This window comes from Bidens hawaiensis, unplaced genomic scaffold (genome assembly GCF_021521415.1).
Source record: "Bidens hawaiensis isolate Kalapana, Puna unplaced genomic scaffold, B.hawaiensis_p1.1 tig00041427_1, whole genome shotgun sequence".
Taxonomy (NCBI): Eukaryota; Viridiplantae; Streptophyta; class Magnoliopsida; order Asterales; family Asteraceae; genus Bidens; species Bidens hawaiensis.
The window spans coordinates 45,551-58,326 of NW_027505716.1; the positions used below are offsets into that span (position 1 = coordinate 45,551).

Genomic DNA, 12,776 nt, shown 5'->3' on the forward strand with positions numbered 1-12,776 from the left:
TCTTCACAATATCAAATCAGATCAGATCCGTACAAACGAACTCTTATAATAACCATATATGTTAGCAGAGCTAGAAAAACCAAGACTAGGCCAATTTCCGGCTAATTTCCGGCCAACCTTTGTAAATTACATATAAAAATGTGCACGCATGTGTGTGTGTGTGTGTGTGTAAATGAAAATCACATATAGCTCCTAGCAAGTTCTACAATACACATCATTACCATATAGTTACCGTTACATAATTCACACCAAATTCTTCACGAAATCAATACAGATCCGATCCATACAAACAAACTCAAATAATAATCATATTCACTGGATTTTGAGCAAATTACCGGTTCGTAGAGTGTATAATGCAGCTTCACGCGTAGATTCGACTCGAAACAATAAAGCTGAACAACATCAACAGGTGTAATTTGCCATTGACAATGATAAAGATGAATAACAGCTATCTATTCAACAGTTTTCCTGATCTGAACATGCAATTACAACTTCAATCCACATCATTACAATCAACAAACAAACAAACACATATAGATACACACTTCAGTACTTCACATTAAATAGTTAACAAAATTAATACAGATCTGATCCGTACAATCAAACTCAACTAATCAACATTTATCTTAGGGTTTTAAGCAAATTACCGCTTCAAATCCACGTCATTACAATATAATTACACAATTCACATCAAACTGTTAACAGAATCAATCCGGATCTGATCCGTACAATCAAACTCAAATAATAATCATATTCGCTAGGGTTTTGAGCAAACTACCAGCTAATATAGTGTATAATACGACATTACAATCAATAAACACATATAATTACACAATTCACAACAAATTGCTAACAATATCAAACCGGATCTAATCCGTACAATCAAATTCAAACTCAAACTCAAATAATCATCATATTCGCAAGGGTTTTGAGCTAATTACCAGTTCATAGAGTGTATAATACGGGCATTACAGTCAACAAACACATATAACTACACAATTCACATCAAACGGTTAACAGAATCAAACCGGATCTGATCCGTACAATCAAACTCAACTAATCATCACATTCGCTAGTGTTTTGAGCTAATTACAGCCAAACCGTTAACAAATACAATGCAGATCTGATCCGTACAATCAAACTCGTATAATAATAATAATAATCATACTCGCTAGGGTTTTAAGCAAATTACCAGCTCGTAAAGCATAGAATACATCATTTACAATCAATAAACACATATAATTACACAATTGACGTCAAATAGCTAACATTATCAATCCGGATCTGATCCGTACAATCAAACTCAAATAATAATCATATTCGCAAGGGTTTTGAGCTAATTACAAGTCCGTAGAGTCTATAATACGGCATTACAAACAATAAAACACATATAATTACACTATTCACATCAAATTACTAACAGAATCAATCCGGATCTGATCCGTACAATCAAATTCAAACTCAAATTCGAATAATAATAATAACAATAATCGGTAGGGTTTTGAGTAAATTACCAGTTAATAATAATAATAGAGTGTATAATAATGCAGTTTATTGCATGGAATGGATTGAACCGGTGTTGATTCAACGGTTTTCGTGATCTCTGAAGACGCAGTTTTGTGATAAATGAGATGATGCAAATTGACCACACAAAAGGGAATTTTGATTAATGATTAGAAACTATTATTAATTAATAAATTAAATAAACAAACAAATAATAAAATATAATAATAATTCGACACATTTGGATCCCTGGTTTTCGAGGTGGTTCGTTTTTTGAAGCGGGTATAAAAGGTGGTCAACAGTGACTCGCAGAGTCAAAAATAGGCTTTGCGATTCAAAAGAGGATAGCGGCGTAACTTGTTGCTCGCTTACCCATTATCCAGATGTAGTTCGGTTTATATTTACATGTGTAAGAAATACGTAACTAAAAAGAAATTAAAATTATAATAATAATAATAATAATAATAATAATAATAAAAAAAAATGTAGTGAAGGTGTTTGGTGGAATAATTGTACATGACTGCAATTGCAGTTTTCCTCCTTCAAGAGTGCTTCGTCATATTTGTGTCTCTTAATATTATTATTATATTATTATTTTAACTAGTGTTTTACTCGACGTAACCCTCTGGGCAGTTTGTTATAACGGCGTACTTGCGTTTTTTTTCTATTCTAATATACCGGTTTGAACCGACTAACAGGTTTTAAGCCCAAAATTTTTTTTGATATTTTATGGGCCATATTCTAAATTATCTTTAACTTAGCGATTAACATTTTAACGAGTAAATTTTTGGATTGTTTTTTAAAATCAAGTGTTTTTTTGTATTATTTTTTTATTATGTTTTGGATTATATTTTATTATGAAATCATACACTTAAAAATTTGACATTCGGTCGGTTTTCGTTACATTAGTTGCGGTACTAGAATTAAAACAAAGTGTGGTTAGTCTACGCGAATTCATTTGATTTTCGTCACTTCATTACGTTACCAGAAGTAAATCAAAACAAAACAAAAACAAAATTGGCATATGTTTTTTTATGGTTGATGGAGTTTGTATTGATTATGGACATATGGTTCTTTATTATTATTATTATTATTATTATTATTATTATTATTATTATTATTATTATTATAAATAATTTATATAATCTAAGTTGATTTAAGATACTAAATTCGTTAGTAGATGTGGTATAAGAATATTTACGGGCCAGTTTAGACGGTTTTAAATTTCATATATAAGTAAAATTGTTAGTAACGGTTTTTTACTATTACAAATTAGAACAAAGTTATTGAAAACTAAAGTCAATGGTTTGACTTTGGTTTGGTTTCATAATTTAGGCTTCAGGCATCTGCAATTATATGTTATTAATTAAAGCTCCACCACATTATCATCACTTGTTTGCCAAAACTTTTGTAATAAATAAAATGTCATTTAACGTCTCTTCAATTATTACCACTTCAAATCACATATGGTATTATTGTATGAAGTTAATGCCCCTTTAACGTCCATGCTTAACAACATCCCTATCATGACCAAGGGGTGATGTAGGAGCTTTATCTGTCTCTGTAATGCGTCATTATGGATGGTTTTATATTGGTACTTTCATGTTTTTATCTGCTTTATTGAAACTAGATCGGTATCACCAATCAAATTAAAAGATACTTTAGTTATTGGATGAGTCAATAACACGTCAGTGATTCAAATTATCTGTTAAAAAAACCCAGTAATTGTCTAGTTTTTACATGTTTTTCCATGGTATTTATTATGGAACATGCTAAAAGTGGTACTTCGGTTTGGTTTAACATAGGTGGTTGGTTAGTGTTTCAAAATAGGTTTTTATTGTAGAAACAAAACACAATCATTAAATGAGTAATAAAGGTTTCTTGTTCTTTTGTTTGGCCTCTTCTAGCAACTTGCTAGTGGAGGGTGTTTTTTAATTATTTGCAACCATCAAAAAAAAAATCAAATAAGTAAAATCTATTTACACTTTGTTACTTAAATAATAACTAGGAATAAAACATTACTTCATTTATTTAAAGTTAAAATATAGTAAAAAGGTTTATTGCTTTAAAATTATATGGCGGGTTGATACACGTCTCAACAACCCAAAAAAAAAGTCAGTTCTGTTTATTTATTTTGGTTAGAAAAGTAGTCCAGTTCATTTGTTATTATTATTTTTTAAATGGTTTAGTTTGTTTATTTTGGTTAGAAAATTTTAATTCTAATTTAAAAACATTTTTTTACCACATAAGCAGTCCGCGTCACTATTTTTGTCACATCTAGAAGTGTTCTCCGGGTTCGTTTTTTGGGTTTCGGGTTTTCGGGTGGGTTATTCGGGTTTCAAAGTTTTAAATATTGACCCGAAACCCAGCCCAAATCTCTCACGGGTTTTTCGGGTTCAGGTTTTTTCGGGTTTGGGTTAATCGGGTTTTGAGTATCATAGAAAAAAACACAAAACCAATATTTTTTAAACTACAACGCTAAAATTAAAACAACATATTCTTCTTTGCTTATAACACAAATAATAATCAAACAATAAACTAACCTAACTTGGTAAAACAATTCAAAAGAAAAGTAAAACTAACTCAAACCATAATCGTATTCAATCGGGCGTGAATTGGTTGTTCGATTACTGTTTCTGTTAGTAATAAACAGAATTCATAAATTAATAATAACCAATCGATCCAAAATAGTTAGAATGACAACAGTCGATTAGAGCAAGATTCTGATAACTTTGGTGACTAAGACTTAACCTATTATACATAAAAATACATTTAATTTCAAAACTAAAAGTTTATTCGAATTTTTTGGGTTGACCCAAATCTTATAAATCAAACCCGAGAACCAACTCGAATTACTTCGGTTCGAATTCAGGTTAGTCTTTTCTCGGGTTTGGGTTCTTCGAGTCGGGTTAGTTCGGATTTGGGTAAAAATGGCAGCCCTAGTCACATCATCATGCGGTCATCATCCACATCATTAAAACTAACGAAATCTAACCTCGTTAGTGAAATCTCGTTGGTGGCCAGTATGTCGAGACTTGAGACTGTAACGGTATATTTTTAAAGTTTAGTTTTGCCGGTCAATGGAACAAAATTTGTATTTTAAAATCCAATCTCTCTGCTTAGAAAAGAGGCTACACAACAACTTTGCAGTTGATGACATACATACTACATTACAACGTCACTCTTTTGGTTTTGTTAGTTGACTAATTTGATTTGTATTGGTACTTCCTGAATGCCTGGTTCTTAACAGTTTTGATTAAAACTAGATGGTTTTCATTGATCTGTATATATAATCCTTAATAATAATAACTGACTATTGAGTTAATCAAGCCGGTGATTGCATAGTTTTCACCTGTTTTCAATGCCAAAAATTAGAGGTCGAAAAAAATCCTGAATGGGACCGGGACCCGAAAATAAACTGGAACCGGTTTTTAATATACCTGGGTTTTTAGTACCCGTACACGACCCGACCCGGTACTCGAAAACTGGTACTCGAAACCAGACCAGATTTGTACTCGGTAGTACCCGAAACCGGAACCGGTTCCATAAACGGAACCGGGTTTTTCCAATACCTGAAATCGGGTTTTCATATATCCGATCTATACCTGAAAACTACCCGAAAAATACTTCAAAAAAGTCCAGCCAATTGAAAAATTCATTCTATATTCGAAAAAATACCCTAAAATAGGTTCTTTCAATACCTGGAAACAGGGTATTCCAATTCCAGGTTCTATACCTAACCTGAACTAGGTTCATAGGGTATGGTGTTTAGAGACAATACCCGATTAACCGAACCGAAACCAATTGTAACATGGTAAGAAACTGGTTTCAACCCGAACAAAAAATGATCATAACCAGTTTTGGCTTTTGTTGACCAAACCGAACTAGTTTTAACCCAAACCGGTTTTGAGTTTCAAACCGGCTTGTGCACCTCTAGTAGAGTAACGGCCCTCGTTGCTTTATCCACAAGAAGCATGGAGGTGGGTCCGACGACTACTTGTATCATCTACAGAGATTGTGAGGAAACTTATGAACATCTCTTTACTTCTTGTTATTTCGTCTCCATAGTTTGGCGATATGTTAGTAATTGGTGTCACATTTCTCGGTTCGTGAGTTGCTTATCTTGCATGAATCTTGCAATTTGGATCAAAAGAAAAAAAAACTCTATGGGATTGTTCTCATTGGAGTTAGACATGTTAGACAGTCTTCAAACGATCAAACCTACTGTTATACAATGGTGTCGGATTTAGAAAATTTGTTAAGCGAGTGCAAGGACGACAGATAGTTGAATATAAGGAGATTGAATTATATAATAATTCGAATAAAAAAACATTAATTCGTCATTCCCGAGCGCATATATAAAAGTTTTAAAACAAACGTTCAAAGCTCAAAAGACGTGATAAAGAAAATATCAAAAAGCTTGTAGCCTAACGGTATCAATATATAAAATTAAGAGTAGGTTTAAAGAGTGCGTAATGCGTTATCGTTTATTATCTAGTCTCTCTACATATATGTCTACATATAATATTTGTATACAAATAAAGAAATAGAAGAGATGATTGTAATCACATGTAAAAGGCAAAAGAGAATATGCAAAGCATGGGTGTTAATGATTGATGCCAACTCAAGTCTCAATATATACCTCAATAAAGGTTTATGCTTTTTTTTAGGATATAATCCACATTTACCTTAAAAGGAAAATAAGAACTTAAATCATATATTCATATGCCTATATTTTTATAAGAAAAAATTCATACAAATATACAACTAAAATTTTGTATTTAATAAGCTAAGTAGGGACCGGTTCCAGGTATGTTTAACAAAAGTCAAAACCGGGTCCAGGTCGGAACCGATTCCGGGTATAGTCAGGTATTTGACCGAGGTTTCGGGTCGGGTCAGGTTTTGACCGGGTATTGGTGGAACCGGGTTGGTTCCGGTTTCGGGTACACTTTTGGGGAGAAACCCAAAGCTCGGTCCGTACCCACAGATAGGGTAGGGTCAGGTCCGGTTCCGGGTAGGGTCAGATTGGGTCAGAACCAGTTTTTTTTGTGCACCTCTAAACTACGATAAAACAATCTCGAGTTTGTTATGAATATTTGACATCATGCTTGTTGGCAAACACCTTCACTCATGTAGGCACATTTACTGCTCCATGTAGCGAACGAATTTAATTTCAGACTTTACCCATTAGAAATATATATATATATATATATATATATATATATATATATATACTAATATGTAAAGGTACGGGCGCATACATGGATAATCACCCGAAAAATTAAATTTAGCCGCATTTTATTGCATATTAATTGAGTTTTGAGTTCAAAGTAATTTTCTTGGGTAGAGGTGCGCAAATAAACCGGTTTCGAACCCGACCCAACCCGGAACCGATTCCACCAATACCTGGTCAAAATCTGATCATGCCCTACCCAAAACCCGATAAAAACCAGGTTAAATACCCGACCATACTCGGAACCGATTTCTACCTGACGCAATTCTTGACTTTTATTGAACATACCACGTGGTTCCGATTCTTGAAAATACCCGGTTTCTGCACCTCTACTTGTGGGTGGTTGTTCTTTGTTATTGGGCTGCATGTAATAAATAATACATGAATTCTTGTTGGGCCAAATGTTAGAAGCAGCAGCCCTCAAAGTGAATAAAAAGTAATTTCTGGTTTTTTTCTTTTGTGCCAATATACACAAAAACATCAAAGTTACAAACATAAAAACCCTCATTATATCATATCGCGGACTCTTGTTTCGTTTTAGGAACAAACCTCCATAAGTCCACTGCGATATCAACGTCTTTTTTCTTGTGAAATTTGTATAGTTTTGGCAGATCATATCGAAGCTGCAAAAACAATACATATAACCAAATAAAAACAAAACTATAAAATTTCAGGATTATCGAGCAAAAATTAATTTACCTCGCATATGACCTCGGCACTACTAGCATTGTAATCTCGCAACGCTGCTCTTTTAATATGCTGCAAAATGCGCGGGTCAGGTAACATGTCAAACAAGTCATGTTGAGTTGGGTCGATCCACTAACACTTTTTTGGGGCTATTTTATAAAACTTTATGATAAATGTATGATTTAGTGATGTTTATAAAAAATTATATTTTTACAATGATAAGCTAAATCAATTTTGATCTGTACCACAAACATATCCAACATTGTTCTTTATGGAAATAGAGCTTGAAAATTTATTCGCGGGCCAAACTTAATTAGACAGAGCTCTCTAAACTTAAACACGACTAATATTTATGGAGAAATTTACCAAAAATGAACATGTTTGACCCAAAATATTCAAAAATAAACATGTCTATTTTAGCCAACATCCATTCAATCATTGAGTTTTTATCCAAATAAACAAGTGACACGTCAGCCTTAGCCGTCAGTTTATGGGCGCTAAATTTTGTGAAAATCAAACAAGGCCCACTTTCAACCAATACAAATTCGACACGTGTCAAACACAACTAAACTTAGCTTACATCTCTAGTTTTTAGCCGGCATTCTTGACTCTTAGCGGCTTCTTATATTCCTTCTTAGCCGGCTCCAACTTGACTCGTAGGCTAAAGCTTCACTAGCCGTATTCTTTTATTTCTTTTGGCCGCCCAATCTTCGCTGCCAAAGTTAAAAATATTTACCTACCTAATTAAATACTTACTTGGCTTTCATGTTTTCTCTCTTAGCCGTCTTCTTTTTTCTTTCCTTTACCCACCTAAATTTAGCCGTCATATTAAATTCTTTTACCTACCCAATTATGGATATAATCCTAAAAAAAGCTTTGAAAATTTAATATGACGATTGAATTTAGGCGGCTAAAAAGGAAGAAAAAAAAAGATGGCTAAGAGAGAAAAAACATGAAAGCCGGCTAAGTATTTAATTAGGTAGGTAAAATATTTTTTAACTTTGGCCACTAATATTAGACGGCTAAAAGAAATATAAAGAGTTTTAGCCAATGAGCCAAGTTGGAGCCGACTAAGAAGAAATATAAGGAGTCGTCTAAGTGAATAGATATATATCCTGATGCCAGCTAAGAGTCAAGTGCAGGCTAAAAAACTAGAGATACATGCTAAGTTTAGCCATGTTTTACACGTGTCGAATTTGTATTGGTTGAAAGTGGATCTCGTTTACTTTTCGCAAAATTAGTGCCAATAAAGTGGCGGCTAAGGCATAGCCGCCTACCCTGACATGTCACTTGTTTATTGAATAAAAACTCGATTGAATGGATGTGGGCTAAAATAGACGTTTTTTTAAAAAAAAATTGGGTCAAACATGTTCATTTTGATATTTCCCTTATTTATGTGTGTGCGTGTGTATGTATAACTGTGTGTGTGTGTGTGTGTATACACACACAATTATAAATATTTTTATACATATATATACACAATTACAACCATAAATATATATAAAACTAATTATCTCTATTAATAAATAAAATATTAAATAACTAACAAGAATTAAACAAAGCCCGATCCGAGCTTGGAAACTTACTCAAGAGCCAAACTTAAGCTTTAGACAGAGCTCGAGGTCGCTTAACTTAATTTTAAGCCACTATTTGTCTATCATGTCATTAGAAATAATGTTTTAAGAAGTTTACGAAGCAAAAAAACGAAGACTTACTTCTCTTGTTGATGTCTTGTGCAAAGAATACACAGCTTGAGAAGCAACCTGATAATATTATATGAAGTTATAAACTATGAGAAACTCACTTTGAAAATTATTATTTATAGTTTTAACTCCAATTTTTATATTTATTTGTTTTTACCTTTAAGGCAACAGATAGAAATTCCATGTCAGCGCCCTTTTTCCGTGTTCCAAATGGCGGATTCATTACAACAGTATCGACAATTTGACCTCTCCATGTTAGGTTCTTGATTTCGGATTGAATTAATTCCAGTTCAACCTGATATACACAGTTTTTATAAAAAAATTGTTAATTTATAAGCTACAAAGACTCTTGAATTATAAAGAATAAGGATGCATATATGCAAAATAAATTACCTCCAGCTCGTCAGCATTGACCGATGCGATTTCTAACGACTCATCATCAACGTCTATGCCAATGACATGCCTATTAAACACAAAACTAAAGTCAAATTGCAGTTTAAAAATAATATTCATTCAAAACAAATAATAATATATGTTGCTGACTTACTCTGCGTCCAGGAGAGTAGCAGCGATACCTAATGTGCCACACCCGCATCCGAAATCGGCTACTACTTTTCCGCTTACATCATCAAATGAATTCTCTGCCTGGTCAATTATAATTGAAAAATGAAAGTTTATTTAAATGATAAATATTAGGCCCCTAAACGATCCAAACGAACACGAATGTTCATTTGTTTAACTTTAACCCAACAACCAATCGAAAACTAACATTCAGACAGTTTTTTTTGTTCGTGTCCACTCATTAATAGTATATTAGTATATATGAATAGTTCACAGACATAAACAAACGAACACAACTGACATAGATGAACAACCATAACAGATTAATCTGCTAGACCAAAACAAATACCTAATGTGCCACACAATATATGTTGCTGACTTACTCTGCGTCCAGGAGAGTAGCAGCGATACCTAATGTGCCACACCCGCATCCGAAATCGGCTACTACTTTTCCGCTTACATCATCAAATGAATTCTCTGCCTGGTCAATTATAATTGAAAAATGAAAGTTTATTTAAATGATAAATATTAGGCCCCTAAACGATCCAAACGAACACGAATGTTCATTTGTTTAACTTTAACCCAACAACCAATCGAAAACTAACATTCAGACAGTTTTTTTTGTTCGTGTCCACTCATTAATAGTATATTAGTATATATGAATAGTTCACAGACATAAACAAACGAACACAACTGACATAGATGAACAACCATAACAGATTAATCTGCTAGACCAAAACAGCTAATAAAACTACACAAACGGAAATGAATAAACTTAAACAAACATTAAATAACAAGCATAAGTGAATGCAATCGAACAGGCGTAAGCAGCCTAGACGAACGAACATTCACAAACATAAATGAGTGAACAAGACGTGTTCATGTAATCATGTTCATTCATTTAACTAAATGAACACAATGTTTTGTTCATGCTTGTTCGCTCATTAAAACGAACATAAAAGAATTCCCCACCAAACATTTCATGAACCGACACAGGCCTAACCGATATAAAACAATGCATAAAAGTTTAAAAATAATCAAATTAAATCACTTTTATGCAATTTCTGATAAATACTGCATACTTAAAAAACCAGATAATCATAAACAGAATACCTAATTCGAGCTTAAGATCGGACCAATAAAAAACTCAAAACGATTCGAGCTTTTTCGAGCTTGACCCTTGTATGGGAAGCTCGTTTAGGATCGTCGGCCTAATTCGAGCTTAAGATTGACCCGCTTTTGGACTTCTATGTATTAATTTCGCACTGCAAATCCGAGCTCGAACCGAGCCTTGGCTCGTTTAAGGTACACTAGCTTAAGCTCAAGCCAAGCTCACACTCTTTTAATGTTTTTTCTCAAATACGACAAAATAATTAAAACATATAAAAAATAATTAACAAATAATAAACGAGCTGAGAACGAGCAGAGCTTTTGCTCGTTTAAGGAACTACACGAGCTCGAGCAAAGCTTAGAATCGTTTACGGTCTTTCTCAAAATAATTAAAACGTATATAAAAATTAATTAATAAATAATAAACAAGCCGAACACGAGCTTGAAAAACCGACTCACGACCAGAACTTTTGCTCATTTAAAGAAATACACAAACTCGAGCCAAGCTTAGGCTCGTTTAAGGTTTTTCTCAATATATAACAAAATAATTAAAAATGTATATAAAAATCTGTTAACAAATAATAAACGAGCAGCGTCCGAGGTTGAAAAAACAACTCACGAGCCGAGCTTCACCTAGTTTACACCCCTACATGTCATAAGTTACTTAAGGTAGGGCAGGGCACCGTTTGGCTCAGTTATTAGCCTTATCTGAAACCGAAGTTATCAGTTAATATCTATTCAACTAACCAATCGGTTCGGTTTGTTCGGTTACTTTGTTTGTTTTCGGTCCGGTTACTTTCAGTTAGGGGTGCAAACGATCTGAGCTGAGCTGAGCTGAGCCAAGCCAAGCCCGAGCTCAACTAGGCTCGAGCTCGGTTCGTGAGTATACTTTTAAGCTCGAGCTCAGCTCGTCTACTATTTATTAATTAATTTTGATATATTTATAATTGTTTTTATATATTTTTTTCAATCATAATTTTATGTATAAAATGATATATAATATTTAGTTATTTTTAGTTAGTTGTTCACCACATTACATATATTAATTCCTAATTATTAAATATATATATATATTAAAAATCATATAAATGACAGGCTTGTTAAGGCTCGTGAGCCGGGGCCGATAAGTGAAGCTAGGGCTCATTTAATAAACGAGCGGCTCGATTGAGAAAATCACGAGCCGGTTTCGAGTAGCTCGTGAGCTTACAAAAAACCGAAAACCGATTGTCAGTTATTTCGGTTATGTGAAATCGAAAACATAACATGTACCGTGTAAAGCATACGAGAAGCAATGTGAGCTCCAGTCGGATACTGTTCCAGCTCAATCTACAATTCAATAATAATAATAATAATAAACATTATACAAACCAACTATTATTTTGCAAATTAAATACATAACATAAAGTTTATAAAAGTTAATTAATTAAAAGTATGTGAATGAATCTATATATATATATATATACCTTTGGATTCTGAAACTGTTGAAGATTCCCGAGTAGGCTTTCTAACTGCTTTAGCTTCATCTAGTACGATTATTCGGATTCAGATTGTCTGGTACTACAGTGTATGTATAATGTATGTAACTAGAATCTAGCCCTAATATGTATTGATTGGTTTATTGGGCCAAAGATATTCATATGGGCTATTCTATATTCTTTTAAACATAAAAAAACCGAGTCGAACCCGAGCCTGACATAGGCTTGAACTCGACTCTTTTAACTTATAGAGAGCTCAAGCTTAAGTTCGGCTCGTTTTTTAGAGCTCGAGCTTGGTTCTTGAACAGTGTTGAAGAAGGTGAAGTAGGAACTATCGATTAATCGGGATTAATTGGGATTTGGATTTCTATGTAAATTTTCAAATATACATATATATTCCAAATTTTGTGTATAAAATTTTCAGTTTTGACCGATTTTGGACAAATGGGGATGACTAATTGGCGACAAGTCGGTGGGGTGGTGACTAGCGATTAATCTAGGATT

General features: G+C 33.4%; 1 protein-coding gene across 1 annotated transcript; it reads right to left on the reverse strand.

The window, feature by feature from the left end:
• Window positions 1-7,083: 7,083 nt before the first annotated feature.
• LOC143614934 (uncharacterized) lies at window positions 7,084-12,353 on the reverse strand. The gene is made up of 8 exons (XM_077088229.1): window positions 12,261-12,353; window positions 12,067-12,123; window positions 10,071-10,168; window positions 9,520-9,589; window positions 9,284-9,421; window positions 9,139-9,186; window positions 7,436-7,495; window positions 7,084-7,359 (listed from the first exon to the last, which is right to left on the reverse strand). Exons 1-8 carry the CDS (start codon window positions 12,318-12,320, stop codon window positions 7,249-7,251), a joined length of 642 nt encoding a protein of 213 aa, XP_076944344.1. The 5' UTR covers window positions 12,321-12,353; the 3' UTR covers window positions 7,084-7,248.
• Between the last annotated feature and the right edge of the window lie 423 nt (window positions 12,354-12,776).

Coding starts and splice junctions, on each gene's coding strand:
- LOC143614934 (XM_077088229.1), bottom strand. CDS start 12,320: ATGAAGCTAAAGCAGTTAGAAAGCCTACTCGGGAATCTTCAACAGTTT. Junction 9,422..9,519: donor TCAATGCTGACGAGCTGGAG/GTAATTTATTTT, acceptor TGTGTATATCAG/GTTGAACTGGAATTAATTCA. Junction 7,360..7,435: donor GTGCCGAGGTCATATGCGAG/GTAAATTAATTT, acceptor TTGTTTTTGCAG/CTTCGATATGATCTGCCAAA.